Raw genomic sequence first — 20730 nt, forward strand, 5'->3', positions numbered from 1 at the left:
AAGTTGGTTGGGTGACCAAGGAATTGCACACTACTTTGCATCTGTCGGCCGTCCACAAGCAAACGACCAGGTAGAAGCCTTTAATAAAATCATCTCAGACGGTCTCAAGAAAAAGATTGAACGAGCAGGCGGCCTATGGGCGGATGAACTACCACATGTTCTCTGGGCCATTAGGACGACTGAAAAAGGGGCGACTGGAGAAACTCCATTCCTCCTAACTTATGGTGCGGAAGCTGTTCTTCCAATAGAACACTACGAGCCGACTCTTCGAGTAATGCTATATGACGAAGAGGCAAACTGGGTAGCCATGCGCCTGGCATTAGACTCACTTCCTGAAAGGAGGGGCAATGCTGTCTTGCGCCATGAAATTTACCGCCTGAGAATGACTAGATCATACAACAAAAAAGTACACAGGCGTCCACTCAAAGTGGGGGACTTTGTACTTAGAAAAATGGAAGCAGTTGGTAGGGCTAATGAGTCTGTCAAACTAACTCCCAACTGGGAAGGACCCTACCGAATCTGTGAAGAGGTCAGGGACGGTACCTACCGTCTGGGAACACCAGACGGAAAACTGTTGCCTCGAACTTGGAATGTAGATAATCTTAAGAAATATTTCTTTTGAATGATGTAAATAGTCAAGGGCTACTTAATAAAAGTTTGCATACTTGATATTCAATTTTGTACTAAGAGGGACACGCCTACTAACAAACAGTCGGCTACTCTCCAAGTTTAATTTTTATTCTTATTTAAGAGGGGCATGCTGTCTGTACCTTTACAGTCGGCTACTCTCCATTGAGTATTTTACTCATCTTCAGAGGAGCATGCCGCCTGTACCTTTACAGTCGGCTACTCTCCATTGAGTATTTTACTCTATCTTCAGAGGGGCATGCCGCATGTACCTTTACAGTCGGCTACTCTCCATTGAGTATTTTACTATATCACCGTAGGGGCACGCTGTCTGGACATATAGTCGGCTACTCTCCATAGAAGAGGGCCGACTGGTACCAAACACACAACCACCCCCCTTATACTTAACTAAAAATGATCAGGGCCTGGCCGACCCTGTGCCTAAACAGGCGGCTACCCTCCTTTTACTTAGCACCTATGTTCACCAAGAACTAACCAAGGCCACAGGCCGAATGATCAGACCAGGCGCCAAGCCAACTGATCCAATCTTCCAAACTAATACGACCTGTCCCAACATCATAGCAGGCGTCCGGCGGCATCCCTCCGGATGAAATTCGTCGCAGAGAGCAGCTCCCTTTTGGGTGGAACATTGCTCTATAAACTAATTACACGGCACCTATACGACTGTCCCCAAGGGCAACCACGTAGCCGTTTTTGAGACAAGGATAACTCTATCACTAACCAAACCAGTGGTAGCAGTTGACATCTGAGTCAGATGACCGCCTGTATTACTTGGGATAAATGCAGGGGGTACCTCTTGAGTTAATAACCAACAAACATTGGCGAATCAAAAGGTTCAGCCGGCCTCCGCCGCCTGGTGCCTTTACTAATCAAGCAGGAGTGACGGCGACTGAGTAACTCCAAAGTTAACTCATAGTCACTCTCTCAAACTTAGTATGGAGCCTAAAAGGTATGAGTCGTCCGCCTGTTTTTAGCAAACAGGGGCTCTTAACCACTACTCCTGCTAGGTTAACAACTTATGAGTTAAAAGCCAACAAACATTGGCGAATAAAGGGGAACAACCGGTACCCACCGCTTGATACCTCTACTACTCAGTTACTTGGCGACTAGGTAACAATCATGTTTACTTGGTCAAACCACTTTCCTACTTGGTTAATTTTACAAATGACAGGACCGCCTGCCTAAAGGGGATCCAGTCTTTAAAATAGTTCGAATACCGATTGGATAAATGGCTGACTGATCGTCTAGCCTGGAAACAGACAACCAGTCGTCCAGGGGCATAGGCGGCGTGACTAACTATCCGTACCTGTCTGCAACTATTGGCCATGTAAAACAGTCGGTATAGTGAACAATTGGATATCAGAATATTCAATACTTAAACAAATTTGAAGCAAAACAAAAAAATTCATTAAAAAGAAGCCGGTCATTAAAGACCGGCAAAATATTCAGAGCCCCGGCCCCCTGGCCGGGTAAATACAAAACAAACGGCACGCAGGCCGTGGAAAGAAGACATAAAGCTTAAGAAGGGGGCAGATCTTCAATATTAGTAGCTGCCGCCTGGTCAGCACTCTTCTTGCTGGACTCGGCTTCAGCTGCATCCTTCTTTGATGCATTACCCCCAAGCGGCACAAGCGCCACTACCGGCTCCTCCTCCTCCAACGCTTCTTCCAACGCCTCTTCCTTAGCAGCCGCCAGGATCTCTTGATTATAAGTATCAGAACACTGGCGGTACGTTCTTTCCCAAGAGGCAAAGTCGGCATTGGGGAAGAGGCGGCCCCAGGTCATGCGCTGGATTTGAGCGGAGTCTTCCATCATCTCCCGGACCAGCTCTTTCTTCTCTTGCTCGGCCTTTTCCGATAGCTCTTGAGTAAGACTCTTCTCCTGGGTCACCAGGCGTTCCTTTACGTTGGCCAAGGATTTCTCCAAGGCTTCGTATGAGGACATCTTTTGGCGAAGAGGTCTCAGCTCGGCCTTGAGATTGTTGATGGTCGCCTCCAGCTCGCTATTTCTCTTCTGGGCCGCCTCTAACTGAGCCCGGATAGCGGCGGTAGCCTGCGCCTGATAATAAAGAATATCAATGGTCAGAACTTCATTTTGGGCAATTTGAAACATTGCCTTATCACAGTCAGAGGCGGCCATAGCTTTTGACGCCTTTACCTCTTTGTTCTTCCGGTCAAGCGGCTTGCGAAGGCCGTTCACTCGGAGCAGGGCCTAAGTAAAAAGGAACAGGCGTCAGTTTCCAAACAAAAAGAAAACAGGTGACCTGGAATTCAAATACTAAAAAATATGCTGTATACCTCAGCAAGGACCCCTGCAATCCCGTCTAGGTCAAGGGTGACGACACCCCTGACCGCCTCCTTTTCAGCTGGAGGAACGGCCTTGATCATAGACTTGGCCATCTCGACCAAGTCAGGCTCCTGAGGGCCGGCTGCATCAAGCATAAAGAAACAGATTAAACCTAGTAAAGAAGGGAGCAAGTCTAAAATTTACAAGGACAATTTCATACTTCTAGGTGGCCCAGCTGGAGTTTTAGAAGAAATGGCCGGCTGTTTCTCAGCCGCCGCATGTTTCCTGGCAGAACCAGGAGAGCTCGCAACAGTCGTCCTCCGGGCCTTGGGGTCCGGCTGTTGGGAAGAAGAAGCTCTTGGAGCGCCCGTCTAAAAAAGAAGAAAAAAGTCAGTATATGCATAAACACAACTCCAAAAAGAGGGTGAAAGGTTCGAAGCCCACCAAGGGTGCCCCCTTGTTGGGGGAGTCGGTTGAAGACTGTTGCATGATGGAGGCCCGCAACATGGCCGCCGCAGTCTTGGAGGCGGTAATTTTGCTCATGCCGTCCGCTGCAAAAACAAACAGCAAAGTTAATAAAAGTTATAACAAAATGCACGGAACAACAGAGTATTCGACAGGCCGACTACCTCTTGAGCACCGACTGCTGAGGCCACAGGCGGCCAAAAAGTACTCGTCGTAGAGCCATTTGAAGCTCGGGACGCAGTGCAGGGGTACTTGCTCTCGTACCCCTGAAGTAGAGATCACCTTCGACTCTACTTTAAAGAGTCCTTTATCTAGGATCTCTTTCTTAGCCTTGGGGGGAACAGGCGGCATGCTACGGCCGCCTGCAAGAAGGGGCGGATTCCTGTTCCACCTATTGAAGCGCTTGTTCAGCTCTGTGTCTGAACTCTCAATGATGAAGAAGGTGCACCGCCAGTCCTTCCATTTGTTTGCTTTACCTCTCGTCATGAGGTAGCCCCTGTGGCTCGTCAATTGATACCAGCCGGTACCGCCTGCCTTAGGGGTCCGGCTAAGGTAGTTCATGTGGGCGAAAGCCTCGAAGCTCGGCTCCACCCCGTGCAGTTCGCACCCGGCCACATAGCCGAGTACGTTGACCCAGGAGTTCGGGGCTAACTGCCATAACCCATACTCATACCCAGCCAAGATCCGCTGAACAGCCGGATGTAATGGGAAGCGCAGCCCAGCCTTGATGGCCGCCTCGTAGCAGCCAAAGAAGGCGCTATCATAACTGGTACCAGCCGGCCAAACGACTGTGTCTTCTGGATCCGACACAAACACTAAAAAGCCGGGGCCCATTGTGTGGTTTGCGATAAAGCTCTCCACTTTCTCTTGCATGGCTGTGATCCGGCCCCGAGGTACCGTGCAGTAGTAGGGGGTATTTTGCTCTCGGTGAGAGGCGGATGGCTCCGCCCAATCGTCCCCCTTCTCAACTGCGTGAGAAAGCCTCGCCTCTTGCAGGCGACTGTTTTTCTCTTCTGTGTCTAGAGAAGCATGGCCAGAAGAGCTAGACTCGGAATCGTCCTCTGACGAGTCCGAAGAGGACGACTCCTCCCCTCTCCCGGAGGGGCCCGCCTCCTCTCCTTCAAAAGGAGCAGGAGAGAATGTAGAATTGTCAACTGTAAAATGGGAAGGGGTCACCTTGACTCCTCCCTCAGAACTGCCGGCTTTCAAGCCGCTTTGTTTCACTTCCACATCTGGCGCCTGGTCAAATGTTTCACTAATCGGCACCCTGTGGGAGGAGCCGTCTGAGTTTGAGATCCTGGCAGTCTTTTGTGTTCTGGCCATCATACTCTGCATAGACACAGATACAGTCGGACTTTGTATAAAGGGCAAAGATGGGTCCATAAAAGGGCAGGCGGCACTCCTAGTCCTAGATTCAGCCGTCCCCGGTGACCGGCTGATCACTAACCTAGGTCGTGTCGTGTGCTTCTGTGGTGCCATTTCAAAAAAGAATAAAATAAAGAGAAAATTAAGAGTAAGAGAACCGACGGTTACCTGAACGAGTGACGTTGATGGAGTTCTGAAAATCCTGTGCAGTCGGCTTGTCAGAGCAGGCGGTAGGCAGAAAGGGTCCAAATGTCAGAGCAAGTTTAGGGGTCTGAATGTTCTCTCACAAAGTTCTCAAGTGTGAAAATGACTGAAGTCAACACTCCCTTATATAGGCGAAGTGAGAAGGCGAAGGGTCACTTCCAGAATTCATAATTTGGGCGGGAAAATCTCTCGGCCTTTCGCCGAGTGACACCTGTAGCAGGCCGTCGCCTGTTACAGTGCGACACCTTTCACAGGTAACACGTGACCAGTCACGTGCCACCTGTGATGGGCAAATGATTAGGGGATTTTGCTCCCACCAATCGGAATGCGCCACGTGGGCCAATCAGGTCCTGCCAAGTGTCCCCCAGTTGGAACTGTCAGGGCTTGCCACGTGGCACACGCTTATTCGTCCATCTTGGACCTATTATGTCATGACACGTGGCATACTCCATGCCTAATGGAGAAACCGGCCACCCAGGCCCAACTTCTGAGGGAAGCCCAATCAGCCCTAGGTTAACCTAAACCTAGGATTGGCACGTTTCCCAAAGGTTATAAATACCTCCCTTAATCCTCATTAAGGGGGATTACATGAATTACATGCTGATCACGCTAAAAAAGCAGATTACATACATTAAACACTCTCACCTAGAGAGACCCAATCACTTTAATTTCCGCATTAATTATTCCTTAATCAAGTACTAACTTGACCGTTGGAGGCGGAGCTCCCACCACCAGGAGTCTCCGTTGTTTTGCAGGTACAGGCGTCCGGTTCCAGTCTCGGAATTGTAACTCTCCCGCAGGACATCAGAAAACCCCGAAACAATTATGATGATTTGATTTATAGATTTAGTTGTAATTGTTCTTCTATTCGATTGTTATTTTGTGTGATTATTCTTATTTTATAATTTTTATTGTAATCTTATTATTTGATTGTTCAATTCTTGTTATTGCTCTTACTTAATTTCAGTTTTAATATTCTATTTTTTTTCCCAAGAATGTGGCGTCTTATAATTTTATAGTTGTTTATAATTTTATTATTCGATTATTTTTACCAGTTTTTTGTGTTGTATATAAACAATTATAGTTAACACGATGCTCACTTCTGTAATAGTAAATGTTCATTTATGTTTATATTTATGTTGTGTAGTATATTATATGTTTATTGTAGCTGTATTTGAATATATATGTTATACATGTGACTTTTAATGATTATCATTGTTTTGTAATTGCTCATACACATTTTAGCTAGTGAACATACTTTATTATTTGTTATACTGTTGTGTCATTATAATTATCAATTATGTAAAGATAAATGTTTATTTATATATACTCTATGGTAGCTTTACTCTAATTGATCAAATGCGTTATTGTAATTAAACATTGTTGTTATTGGACATATATGTTCATTTATTACATGTTTTATTATTGTAGTGGCAAAAAAAGGATATTATATTTTAAGAAGCAAGCAAGTCTGATTTAGTGGGGAAACAGTTTAGATCTGAAGAAGATTCTTATGAAATGTATAATGAATACGCATTTATGAAAGGTTTTGGAATTAGAGTTGGGAATAGTAAGAGGCGAAGAGATGATTCAATATGTATGAAAAGGTTTGTTTGTTCTAAGAAGAAGCAGGTTCCTCCTAGTGTTGCTACAAATGCTTCCAGTGTTCAAAAGAATGCTCAAGTTCCACCCAGAGTTCCTAAAAATGTTTAAATTCCAATGATTTAAGGTGTTTAAACCATTGATAAAGCTGCTCCTATTGTTCAAAAGAGTGCTCAAATTTCTCCAAGAGCGTCTAGAAACGTATAAATTCCTTTCAATGCTCAAGTGGCTCCTAGTATTCAAAAGAATACTTTTAACATATTGCTATTAAGTACTATTTTTCTTATTGAAATATTAATTTTTTTTAATCTTCTGTAAGTGAATATTTAAGTTTCTAAAACTGATCATTAAGTTTCTCAAAGTGATCATTAAGTTTTTTGAAAGAATCATTTAGTTTTACTAATCTTCTGTAAGTGAATATTTAAGCTTTTGAAAGTGATCATTTAGTTTTTGTAAATGATCATCAAAAGTGATAGACATAATACTTTGAAAAAAACTCGCAATTTTCATATAAAATTGTAAGAATAATTTTGTAAACAAATAATATCTATCAAACTTAAAACGTTAAAAATTAAACTACATAAATTAATTCTGTTAACAAATAATATCTATAAGTTTTATCAACCAGCTATGAACATATATTTATCCATAAGTGAACGTATTATATTATGCCTTTGCAAATCTTCTTGGTGCTCTTATATTATTCTTAGACTCATCATTTTTGTAATACTCCGTACTTTTATACGTATATTAATTTAAAACATTATTTATGAGGTATTTAATAATTCGAAATAAATTATTTATGGTATTTTATTAATTTAAAAATATTTATTTTAATTAAAAATCTATTTTTATTTATTTAATTGCTTTGAAAATATTTTATTTTATTATTTAGAAACTTTGAGGCATAATTAATTTATAAACGGAAGTTTAAAAGTCAATGGAGTTTTAAAGAAAGTCAAATGTCATTTGGAATAATAAGAGTAGGAATCATTAAGGGTAGAAAGGGAATTTAAAGTAGGAGGGTTTGAGATAGGGTATAAATACTCATCTTATGTGCAAATTAGACTTTGCCCAAGGTGGAGAATACCCAAAGGTAAAATCTCTTTCTCTCTCCTCTTAATTTTTTCTTTCCCCTTAATTTTCCCCCCTCCCCTCTTTTCTTCTCTTCTCTTCTCACGCACGCACGCACACCACCACCACTGGTGGCCGGCCGCCGCCAGCATAGAGCGACAATAGCAGTATCAGCAGCCTCAGGGAGGTGGCGTCGACCACTCTCCCCTCATTTCCTATTTGTGCGTCGATTTTAAAAAAAAATTCTCTCTTGTTTTAATTTAATCCAACCTTGATTAATTATTGTTTTTGGGTGTGTGTGATGATTTTATGATGTTTTAATCATGATTAATATGTATATAATTTTCAAATTTGGTTTTTGAATTGAAAAGCCCTAAATTGAAAACCCTAGGTTTCTAAATTAATGTTGATTTATGGAATTTGATTGTAGTTGATTAAAACTATTGAAATTAATGTTTTAAAGCTAAATTACAACAAGTTAAGAGTTTTTATAATGCTAGAATTTTTATGTAGAGGCTAGAATTATGTTTCTTGAAAGGATTTTTAATTACCCATTAATTGGGAATAAAAGTAGGCGGTTTAAATTTATTTTCAGCGTGTTTTAGAAGGTTTAAAAGTGATTTAAAGAGTGTATATATTATTGGAAATTTATTATGAATAGATATTAATGTCTCTTTGTAATTTTGGGTCGTAGGAGACTTCCAAGTGAGTGATTTGTAGTTGTGGCAATTTTGAGATCATATTGGAGGTACGTTCGCGTACTCGATAATTATTTTAGTGTTTAGACTAGGCTTTGTTTAGATAATTCCAAGGTAGTATCATGATAGGTATTAGTTGGAATTGTTGATTGGATTAACTTTGGTGATTGATTTGTTCATATAAGTTTTATTGATGCTATAAGTATGAGAAATGAGCTATTTAAATGTCTATGAACACGAGGATTAATTTATATTTTGGTGCCTAAGTGCACTTAAGGTGATTCAAACATCGAGGGATATGATTTGTGGTGCATTATGCGCTTAAGGTGTTATTTAACGCCGAGGTAGTTTAAAAAGGGTTCAACATTAAATTAAATGTGGTCACTAATTATTCAAGAATTAAATTGTTATGTTTGATTGCTTGAATGATTTATGATGATTGATTATGTTATGGATTGAGAGTCATCACCAAGTCTAAAATATGTAAACAATGTAAAGTGAAAGAGATTACGCACCAAAACTCTTGGAACGTATATACCTCGAGTATGAACATATGGGGGGAGTTATGGGGTTATATATATTTAACCATAGCATCTATTGGGAGTACAGGGCGCTGTATTCTCCCTTTTATTATGCACAAAAATTCCACCACTTAAGAGTGGTTCTTTTATACCGGCTCGTTTAGCTCCTGTGTTAGTACCCCTTTATTGGGGATGGTTAGGGGGGAAACCCGTTCGATGCGTAATCAAATTAACTAAGCAATTTATTTATTTATTGGTTGGTTGTGGTGTATGTTATATGCTTATAAACAGGTGCAACAAGGTAAGTGGTGTGTTGATAGGATGAAATCATGTTAGTGTGTACTATTTACGCTTATGTACTCAGCCTTGCTGATTGTGTGTTTGTATGGTTGTTTGGCCTTGTTTTTATCTTGGCCCTACGACGACCTATTTCTAATGGCGAGTAGTGGGGACAAAGTAAAGAGAAGATTTTTAGGTGTTGGAGCATATTCATGATGGGCATGAGTGAAGAGTGAATGTTGTTTAGTTTCCATAAGAATACGATGTGTTTTATTTGCTTTGATTGTTTATATTTGCTTGTGAGACTAATGCAAAGGTTTTAATATTCGTTTTGGGTTTTGATAAGGGCATACAATGGTTCCAAGTTGTAGGTTGACGTTATTCGACTTCATTTGACTCTGGTTTGACTTTATTTTCGTTTGGTTTAGCTTTAAAGTTGACTTGTTTTGAATGCTTTTTAAAGTCAGTCTTCCGCTGTGTGTCTTTGATAATTGTCATAGCCGTTGTTTAGGGTGAAAATACCCTAAGACACGTGGCCCAATAAATGCTTGACACGTGTCAATCTTTCAGCAGTCTGCAAAGGCCCATTTCCTTTGCAGACACGTGTCCCTTATACCCTAATTGAGGTACAGTTCTCCCTTACTATAAATAGTAAGGGTAGACCTCATTGATGAGGGACACATACATTAATTGCAACCACATAAAAACAAACAAAGCCCAAACCTACTGAAACGCTCTCGAACCGAGAAGCTTTTACTGTTCTTATTCCACTTCGAAAAGATACTAACTTAATCTTCGGAGGCGGAACTCCCACCCCCCATCCGGAGTCTCCGTTACTTGTGCAGGTACAGGCGCAAGAAGGAAGTCGGCTAGGTGCAGGTACAGGCGTAAGAAGGAAGTCTGCTAGGAAATTGTAACTCTCCCGAAGGACATAAAAGACCCCCAAACATCTGGCGCCGTCTGTGGGGAGAGTACTTTCTAGATGACATCTGAGCCTATACTACCTGGTAAAGGCAATCTGCCTACTGGGGAGGTTGAGGTCCATTCGGACCAAGATACAGCCGATAACTATGACTTGGAAGCCTACACTGCTGCAGATGGCTCTTTGAGGACCAAGAACACCCGTTCCAAAGATAAGAGAGAACGGGAAGGGAACCACGCGGCTCCTAGCAAGCCAACTAGGGGGCCGCTTGGGTTAACCTCTACCGCTGGAGACTCCCCAGTCTCCAGAGATGAGCTCATGAATATGATGATGAGCTTCAAAGGAGAGATCAAAGGCCTTCTGGACTCCACAGCCGGCCCCCGTAAGGGTCAGGCGGAAGAAAGGCGTCACGGTAAAAAGACGGCCAAAACAGTCAAGGGTAGAGCATCTACCCCACATCCGAAGTCAGACATGCCAGCTAGGCTCTTTGATTTCTCAAAGATGCACACTCCTATAGATGGAGTCAGAAAGCCCGTCCGGCACATTCAGCCGGATGGAACCAAGAAAGTCTATTCTGATGCCCGGACCCTCATCCAAGATAAAAAGACTCAGCGATCCGAGTCGGCATCAACATCGACCTTTCGAGACAGCTTCAATGCCACCTCAGGAAGGCACTCGAGAACAAACAATGACAGCCGGACGAGCGAGGTTTCCGCTCGATCCGGCCCCCATATGATCCAACCGGCAGTGCATGGAACACCGTATACGCCCTTTGGATCCCCCTATGCACAGGCAGGTATTTTCGGGGGGCAGCATCAGTCGCCCGTCCAGCCTATGGACTGGCAGCTCCGGCTGCTCAACCTTGGGGAACAGCCAACGGCGTTCTCCAGAGAAATTACCGAGATGACTCAGCCGTCTAAAATCAAAAACGTGTTGGTAGGTGCCTACGACGGTACCACCAACCCGGAAGATCACCTTATGGCATACACCAACCTGATGTATTTGCAGGGTTTGGATGATGCCGCATGGTGCCGGTGCTTCCCGGCAACGTTGAAAGGGATTGCTCAACGTTGGTTTGGTAACCTCCCAGCCGGATGCATCAATAATTTCAGGACCTTGGCCTACTGGTTTACGTCCAACTTTTCTATGAACATCCCTGCCAAGAAAACAAGCCTTGATCTAGGGGCAATACAACAGGGAGACAAAGAGGGGCTCCGGTCATATGTCAGGCGGTTTAACCTGATGAGGATCCAAATCAATGGATTGTCTGATGACGTTGCCTATACTGATTTCTTCAAAGGCTTAAAAGATGGATCAACTTTTAAGTTTGACTTGGTTAGGAAGAGGTTCTCCACTCTTCACGAGGCACTCATGAAGGCGGAGGCCTACATTCAGGCAGTGGAATTGTGTGCTGTTAAACTTCCAACGGATTACAAAAGATCCGATAAAAAAGAGAATCGGCCTACCCAGTCGGCCAAAAAGGAAGACAAGAGAAAGGGGGTATGGGCGGCAGACTCATCCGGACAACCTTTCCAGAAAAGGAAGAGGTCGGATCCGTATGTGCCAAAGTACGAGTTCAACAAGGACTGTGCCTCCATTCTCAACGAAGTAAAGGACCGGTTGAATCTTGAAAAACCGTCTCCTATGAAGAGTCCTCTAAGCGCCCGGGATAAGAGCAAATATTGTCTTTTTCACGAGGAAATTGGCCACGACACTGAGGGTTGCTTTAGTCTCAGGCGGCTCTTCGACCGGCTCGCTGATGAGGGGGCTCTCAAATCCTATCTTTCCAAGTCAAGGGGTACCCCTAAACAAGCAAGAGGACCACCCCCAAAGAAGCCGGCTACTCAATCGGATACGGATGAGGAAACCATTCTGACCATAGCCGGTGGCTTTGCGGGAGGTGGGCCTACCATCCGGGGTACAAAAGATAACATTCGGAAACTGGTCAACTCGGTGGATGAGGGCCAGTCGTCTGAATATTCATTTCCGGAAGTTAACATCTCCGAGAGAGATAGAGGCGAGGTCAGGCGGCCTCATGATGACCCCATAGTCATCGAGTGCAAAATCGCCAATCAAAGAGTTGGCCGGATCTTGATTGATACCGGGAGCTCATCCGACCTCATCAGCTACCGGTGCTTGGAGAAACTCAAGTATAAGCCCAGTAGCATGCTTCCGGCCTCATACCCTCTTGTAGGTTTTGGGGGAGGAGTAGTACATCCGGTGGGCATGATTGATCTACCCATCCGGTTCAGAGAGAAGGGTAAGGGCCGGCATATGGTTGTCAAGTTTCTTGTAGTAGAAGAGCTGACTGCCTACAATCTGATTATTGGCCGTCCAACCCTTAACCTCTCAAAGGCAGTCATCATCCCATCTCTAATGTTGATAAAGTTTGAAAGGGATGATGGCACAGTCGGTTCCTTGAGTGGGAACCAAAAGATGGCGAGAGAGTGTTACCTCTCGGACATCAAACCAACGCTTGACACAGGCGGTCAAGAGAAAGAAATTGTTGAACTTGACGACTGTGATCAAAGCTTACCGGCTACAAAGCCAGCCGGTAAAAAGAGGAAGGCGGACCAACTGGCGCCTGTGAAGGAGAAACAATAGCAATCACTGTCCGAGAGGACAAACGTCCTTCGCCCTCAGCCGGCAGGAGAAATAATTGATGTTGTCCTTGAAGACAGTCGGCCAGACAGAACCGTGAAGGTTGGAACGGCTGCGTTTGAAAGTTTGGGATCAGGTTTGCTCCTTTTGCTGAAGGAGTTCAAAGATGTGTTTGCCTTTGAAGTAGAAGAGATGCCGGGTGTAAGTCCGGATCTTGCTGTACATAGACTCGCTGTGGATCCTAAGAAGAAGCCGGTCAGGCAAAAGAAACGGAACCATGGCGAGGAAAGGTCCCAGGCGGCAGCAACCGAGGTCAAGAAACTCTTGGATGCTGGATTCATCCGGCAATGTTACTACCCGGATTGGGTAGCCAATGTCGTCCTTGTGAAAAAGCCGAATGGAACCTGGCGGATGTGTGTAGATTACACGGACCTCAACAGGGCTTGTCCAAAGGATAGCTACCCGCTTCCAAAGATAGATCATTTGGTAGACTCTACAGCCGGCCATGCCCTGATGAGTTTCATGGACGCCTATTCCGGCTTCCATCAGATACCCTTGTGGAAGAAAGACCAAGAGAAGACGGCTTTCGTCACAGATCAAGGGCTATATTGCTACAAGGTGATGCCGTTTGGGTTGAAGAATGCGCCTGCTACTTTCCAGCGAATGATGAACTCAGTCTTTTATGATCAGATTGGAAGGAACGTGGAGGTGTACATTGATGACATGATTGTCAAATCAAAGCTGCAGGCGAATCATCTAGCCGACCTCCGAGAAACTCTCACCACCCTCAGACGGCATAAAGTCATGTTAAATCCTAAAAAATGCGTCTTTGGAGTTGAGTCCGGGAAGTTTCTTGGATTTTTGATTGATCAGAGGGGCATAGAAGCCAATCCGGACAAAGTACAGGCGGTGATCAACATGCAGTCGCCACGTACCGTCAGGGAGGCTCAAAAGCTTACCGGTTGCCTGGCGGCACTGGGAAGATTCCTCAGCCGGTCAGGTGACAAGTGCCTGTATTTCTTTCAAGCAATCAAAAAGAGGTCAAGGTTTGAATGGGGTGAAGAGGCTGAGGCGGCATTTCAACGGCTGAAGCAACACCTGCATTCTTTGCCAGGATTGGTGAGTCCCCTACCCCAGGAGGCTCTCTACATGTACTTGGCCGTCTCGGATCACTCCTTGAGTGCCGTCCTCCTTGCTGAGAGAGACGGTAATCAGCTCCCGGTATACTTTATAAGCCATGTCCTCCGGAATGCTGAACTTCGTTATCCCATGATCGAAAAATTCGGTCTGGCTTTGTTCAAAGCAGTCAAGCGGCTGAAACCGTATTTTTTAGCACATCCGGTGACCGTTTACACTGATCAGCCGCTCAAAAGGCCTATGACCACTTTAGAGTCATCCGGAAGAATGATTAAATGGGCTGTGGAAATCCAAGGCTTAGAAATCACTTTCGAACCCAGGCGAGCAGTTAAGGGTCAGGCGTTTGCCGACTTCATTGTTGAAATGACAAGGCCAATACAGCCGGATAAAACCGATGAAGTTTGGAGGGTTTATGTAGACGGGAGCTCTACGCTGAATGGCTGCGGAGCGGGTGTAATTATTCACTCTCCGGAGGGGGACAAATACGAGTACGCTCTACGATTCAAGTTTCAAGCTTCGAATAATGAGGCTGAATACGAGGCCCTGCTAGCCGGTATCCGCATGTGTAAGGCGGTCGGGGCAAGGAAAGTTGATGCCTGCTCAGATTCCCAACTCATCGTTAGCCAGTACAACGGTGACTACGAGGCCACCCATCCGGTGATGATTATGTATCTGCAGGCGGTCAAAGAGGAGGCTGGGGCATTTGATGAATTCAACCTAAGTCAAGTACCCAGATCCGAGAATAATCAGGCGGATGCACTATCCAAACTTGCATCCTCCGCCACATGTGATACGCCTAGATCAGTCTTCTGGGAAGTCATGGAAAAGAAAAGCATTGAACATGACCCCATTGGACTTCTAGATCGAAGCTCCAAATGGATGGACCCCATCCGGAATTACTTGGAAGACGGCACTCTACCGGAAACCTCATCCGAAGCAGCTGCTCTTAAAAGACGAGCATTAAGCTTCGCAATGCACAACGGTGAACTGTTTCGGAAGGGTTACTTGCAGCCGCTATTAAAGTGTGTTACCCCAGAACGGGGCAAGGAAATACTGGAAGATCTTCACGCCGGCTTCTGTGGATCTCACATTGGCGGGAGGATCCTCGCCAAAAGAACCCGGCGCCAAGGATACTTTTGGCCTACACTTGAGGCGGATGCATTAGATCTGGTGAAAAGATGCGACAAGTGCCAGAGGTTCGGCCGGCTGATAAGGCAGCCGGCAACTGATATGACAGCTATTCACAGCCCAATTCCCTTTGCAAAATGGGGCATGGATATTTTGGGGCCATACACTCCTGCCCCAGGCGGCAGAAGATACATTTTGGTGGCTGTTGATTACTTCACCAAGTGGGTTGAGGCCGAGGCGGTAAAGGGCATCAAAACTAAGGATGTCATCTCCTTCATTTGGAGAAATGTCATCACCCGGTTCGGTGTACCAATGTCAATGGTCTTTGACAATGGCCCCCAGTTCGAAACGCCTGTCCTGAAGACTTGGTTGCAAGATCAAGGGATTTCCCACTACTTTGCATCCGTTGGCCGTCCGCAAGCAAACGGTCAAGTTGAAGCTTTCAACAAGCTCATCTCAGGCGGCATAAAGAAAAAGATCGAGAAGGCAGGCGGGCTTTGGGCAGAAGAATTAACTCACGTTCTTTGGTCCATCAGAACTACTGAGAAGGGGTCAACCGGTGAAACTCCATTCCTTATGGCATATGGCACAGAGGCGGTGCTTCCCATTGAATTATATGAGCCAACACTTCGAATCATGTTGTATGATGAAGAAATGGGTGAGGAGAGATAAAATGAGATGAATAAATGCAAAATGGCAGTTTTGATGTTTTATTTTTTTGAAAAAAATATATATAGGGGTAAAAGCATAGTTACCGTGGAATTATGAAAAAATGGGTATGGGGGTATGGTGATTAAACACGTCGTTTGCAGGGGGAGGGGGTGTAGGAATAGTTGGCTAGTCTTGGGTGTAGGAATAAAGAATGAACATTTCCCACCCACTCTCTCCAATAGTTCAATGCGGGATTGTGAGAGAATTATTAGTATAATAGTATTACATTTCCTTATATAACTTTCATTCTAGGGTGTTCCAATAGAAATTGTTAATGTGGAAAATGTTATGTAGCATCAAATCATTGTTTATACTTATAGCTTTGCACAATTGCACACATTAACACAAAAGCATTTGCTTAGTGTGCATTGTTTATTTACATGTATTACCAAAAAATTTTCACTACAAAAAATTGTCTATATAGAAACGATATACTAGAGACAAAAATTCAATCCGTTGCTAATATAAAACAAAAATTATAATTCGTCTCTAAGATTTAGAGACGGAATTAAACATCTGTCTCCAAAAGAAGGACAAAATTAAAAATGCGTCTCTAATTAGAGACGAAATTGAAAATCCGTCTCTAATTTAGTGGGAATTAACATCCGTCTCTAAACTAGAGACTGAATCAAAAATCCATCTCTAATTTAGGACCATTACACTTCTGACTTAAAATTCCATCACAAATTTAGAGACGGAATAAATAATTCGTCTCTAATGTAGGGGCCGAATAATAATTTGTCTAATATAGGGACGAAATAAAACTCCTAATTTAGGGACAAAGTTTTAAGATTCGTTTTTAATATTTCTTTCATTTATTATCACTTCTGTTGATAAAAGTAAACAAATAGTACTTGGTATAGTTGGTAAGTGTTTTACCATGTGACTTTGAGGTCACAGGTTAGACTCCTACCAATTGCGGTTATTGAGACTAGGGGATTTAAAGAGCCTTACATGCAAACCCGAGGCGAGGTTGACCCGAGTGAAGTTTCAAATTGGTAAAGGGATTGGGTTGAACCAAACAACTAACAATATAGGTGATAAAAATATAAGCAAGACTTTTTTTTTTTTTTTTTTTTAAATTTTTTATTTATTTATTTTTAAATATATCTATTGCTACTTTTAGAGATAGAAATTTTATTTCCATTGCTAAATTTAGAGACGGATTCTTTGTTTCCCTTGCTGATATCGGAACATATTATCTCCGTTTCTAAGTCTTTGCAACAGAAATAGAAACCGAAAATATTCGGTCGCTACATCAACTACGGTTTACTTGTTTTCCGTCTCAAAGTCCATTTAGCGACAAGGTGTTCAACAACGGAGTGATTATGTTGATATATCCGTAGCTAGCTAAATCCAGCGATGAATTTTTAGAAATCAGAGACGGATTTCACCTGTCGCTAGAAGGCCAAATTTTGGTAGTGTTTCATATCGCCAAAGATCAAGGAGACCTAACATCATACTCCAATATTCTTTATATTTTTAATATCAAGGAATTAATTTTACTTTATCTCATAAACAATTTTACCAAGAAGAATCGATTTAAATAGGGTAAAAGTATGTGAACAATGATAAGTTAATTAGTTCCATATTTAGGCATATTTATTTATTTTTTTCAAATTTTATTTTACAAAGATTCAAATTATATAAACAAGATACATACGTACTTTAAATTTTTTTTTTTTTTTTTTGAAAGATACATACTTTAAAATTTTAATTGAGCTATTTGTGAGCTTTTTTGAGTCGAGTTGTGAGTTGCTGGACTTGACTCGTTACAATCTTGAGTCGAGTTCGAGCCGAGATTACATGAGTCAAGCTTTGACCGAGCCAAGCTCCAATAGCTTGCGAGTTGTCTTGTCTCAAAATCACCTCTAATTTTAAGCTAAACTTTTTTTAACACAAAAGGAAGCATATATTAATTGGGCATAGCCCTAAATATATTACAGCCTAAAGTCCAAAGTTTTGCTTAAACCCAAAATGCTAACTTTAAATATCGTTTAGTAGAATATAAACACAGTAGCAATGTTCATGGTACATATAGCATGCTGAAAAACAACAACTGAAAAGGATAGCTAGGAAGAAGTAGGGGCATGCAGAGCTCTAAGATCCGCCTCACAGGCTGCAACAACACTTGTGTGGTTTGTGACCCAAAGCCATGTTCATAGTATATTAACCCAAATAATGATCTAAATTGTTTATTTCCATGGGGATGTGGCTCAAAATGACAGTTATATCCCTATTTTTGAGCAACCTGCCAACATGAATTATAACAGCTGCAAGTTCATGATGCATGTTATCAGATTCTTTGTTAAACAGTCCTCTCATGGCCTCTGCATCAGTTAAGGCATAAAATTCAGAATCTAGGGCAGATGGAGCATTATATTTTCTTGAATAGCCAAAGTATCATTCCCCTCTCTCTGCTCTGAAAACTCCTCCACCTCCTCCTACGGTGCTACTCTTCCAAGTTCCATCAGTGTTCAACTTGAGAAAGCCAGGCTTAGGAGGGCCCAAAGAGTGAGGTTTAGTGATAAATGGCCCTTGTGAATCAGTCATTTTTTCCTTCCCCTTTGAACCTCTCTGTAAAACAAAATTGTTGATTTGATAGTCTAATAAATTCGTTAAATACAGAATTGCAATTATAGATATTTGCATTGAAGATTACTCCATTTCTCAGCTTCCATATATGACACATTCGAATTAAAAAAAAAACAAATACATTTCCATTTTGGAGTTTGAGAGGAATTAAAACTCAACCAAGCATCCCAGCTACAGTTCATAAAGAAACCATAATTAAACTTTGCAGCTCAGGTGGTTTTATTTTTTAAAAGATCAATTTATAGAGGATGATAGAAGAATTACAATCCCTAAACAAGTGAATGAAGGTCTTAGACTTGTTGACACCTAGAATAAGGATTGATCAAAGTTTGGAATTCTGGTAGCAAGTAGAGAAGCTGTAGGAATAATGGAAAGAACCCGATTCCACATGAACATTAAGTTTCCAGAAGGATTTCCAATTAAAAGAGAAAGGAAGAGATATATGTGTAGGGTTTGCGGAAAGGAAATAAGCTGCTTTGAATGTGAATACATCATTGGGATGATACTGCCACCTGATTCGATCTGTAGAAGTAGTAGAATCTATGATGGAAAGACCAGTGATAAGAATAAGAGGGCAAATATAATCAAGAAGTAAATATCTAATAACATCAATATACCAACAATCATTCCTAATTATAATTAGAAACTCTCCAATGACATTTAGGCTAGAGGATATCAGATGATATAATTTTGTAGAGAAGGGCACTACCGATCCAATGATGATACCATAGAGAAGTATCGACTCCATTTCCCACCCTAATAATCAACCCATTTGAAAGTAACTCCCTACTCTTAAGAATATCTCTCCACAAGGGAGATTGGGAAGGATTAGGAAAACAATCATGGAAATTGGATCTCATAATATATTTAACCTTCAAAATCTTTACCCAAAGCTTTTCAGGTTGTGTAAAGATAATCCATCTTAACTTAGTCATAAAAGAAAGGTTCCAATCCTTTAAGTACCTTGTACCCAACCCACCTAGAGCAATTGGAATAATGGTAACATTCCACCATTTGGTTCTAGGAGTATACCTAATAGAATCTGATTTATTCTAGAGGAATATTTACATTGCCTTTTAAGATCCAAAAGGATAAAAATAGGAAGGAGACTAATTTGCATAGCATGGATGGGATATAAGTTTAAAACAGACTTTATCAAGGTGCATTTTTCAGCCATATTAAGCAACTTAGCGTGCCAACTTCTATTATTATCAAGGCACTTGGAAAGAAGATCCCAGTAATCCCCTTTTTGCAAGTGGCAAACTTTGATTGAGGCTCATTATGATGTCAAGACCATTGACAACTTCACCCTGCGTATGTTCTGTATTGCTTTCACAAATAGGCGCCTTAACCAGGTTAAGAGGACCAGCTATGCTCAGTCTAGCCAGATCCTCCAGGTTAGTTATTTTATGATTGGTTTCTCTAAATACATATTCTCACTTGATGTTTACAAGTAAATGAATGTGGCAATCTTTTGTGTAGATCTGCCGTAAGATGCGTGAGATCATGGTCAACCATGCTAGCTCTTGTGATCTTAAGGATTTTGTAGCTAAGTTCATCCCCGAGTTTATTGGCAAGGAGATTGAAAAGGCTATAACTGGCGGGTAATTTCCTGTTCCTCATAACTGGCATCTACCCCCTGCAAAACTTGTACATCAGGAAGGTTAAAATCCTCAAGGCCCCCAAATTCGATCTTGGAAAATTGATGGAGGTTAGTCATTCCTCTGAATTCTAGTGTTGAATTTTAGTGTTAAAGCAGTTGATCACATATCTTTCAATAGTGACTAGAACTCTGATTCTAAAATTGATTGCCTGTTTGGCTTGATGTAGGTTGACGGTGACTACTCCGAGGACGTAGGTGTAAAGCTAGACAGGCCAGCTGAGGAAACTGTTGCTGAGGGTGAGGCCACAGAAGTTGTTGGTGCTTAAACAAAATCTGCTTCATGTTCTAGTAATATAGACGTTGTTTAGCAGAGTTTTTTAATGATGAAATTGATTAGTTAGAAGTTTTGGAGTCGTATCTTTTTGTTAAAAGAGAGTTGTAAGATGATTTTTCTTGGGAAAATTTATTGTGTTTAAACGCTTGTGTTTCCTACTTTGTTATCATAATCCATCTCATATATTTACAATTTTGCTTGGGAGTTATTTCTCATACATTGCTAATTTAGTATTGCCCCCAACGTGACAGTCGACATTGATAGCGAGGCTATGCTGATTAGTACTCTAGCGTTCTGCTATTAATGGTTTCAGGGCTGATCGACTCTGTAAGCCATTAGCTAGTGTATCAACATGCCATATCATGTTCCCTTGTTTTGGGCGATTGATAAAAGTTTTTGAATCATTTATTTTGGTAATCCAAATCATGTCTTGTAAATGATGAAGTGTTGAGCTTCAAACATCAATTCTCTACTTGCTCAAGAGATTTTACTTAAGTGTTGCGTTTCTTTTAATGTCAATGATGTGTGCATTTAGAATTGGAGAGTCGGTTCTTATA

At 42.2% G+C, this 20730-nt stretch overlaps 1 protein-coding gene across 1 annotated transcript; it reads left to right on the plus strand.

Annotated features, from left to right (window-relative positions):
- The first annotated feature begins 19363 nt into the window (after positions 1-19363).
- On the plus strand, positions 19364-20165 carry LOC110692210 (40S ribosomal protein S3a-like). The gene is made up of 5 exons (XM_021869210.1): positions 19364-19396; positions 19493-19633; positions 19719-19828; positions 19860-19947; positions 20067-20165. The coding sequence occupies exons 1-5, from the start codon at positions 19364-19366 to the stop codon at positions 20163-20165; spliced, it is 471 nt and encodes a 156-aa protein (XP_021724902.1).
- Positions 20166-20730: the final 565 nt, after the last annotated feature.

The sequence above is a fragment of the Chenopodium quinoa genome, unplaced genomic scaffold (assembly GCF_001683475.1).
Source record: "Chenopodium quinoa cultivar QQ74 unplaced genomic scaffold, ASM168347v1, whole genome shotgun sequence".
Lineage (NCBI taxonomy): Eukaryota > Viridiplantae > Streptophyta > Magnoliopsida > Caryophyllales > Amaranthaceae > Chenopodium > Chenopodium quinoa.

Excerpts from the sequence above, each read along its gene's own strand:
- LOC110692210 (XM_021869210.1), top strand. The coding sequence starts at position 19,364 with ATGGGATATAAGTTTAAAACAGACTTTATCAAG. Across the intron at positions 19,634-19,718 it reads AGTCTAGCCAGATCCTCCAG|ATCTGCCGTAAGATGCGTGA; the intron begins GTTAGTTATTTT and ends TCTTTTGTGTAG. Across the intron at positions 19,829-19,859 it reads GGCAAGGAGATTGAAAAGGC|AACTGGCATCTACCCCCTGC; the intron begins TATAACTGGCGG and ends CCTGTTCCTCAT.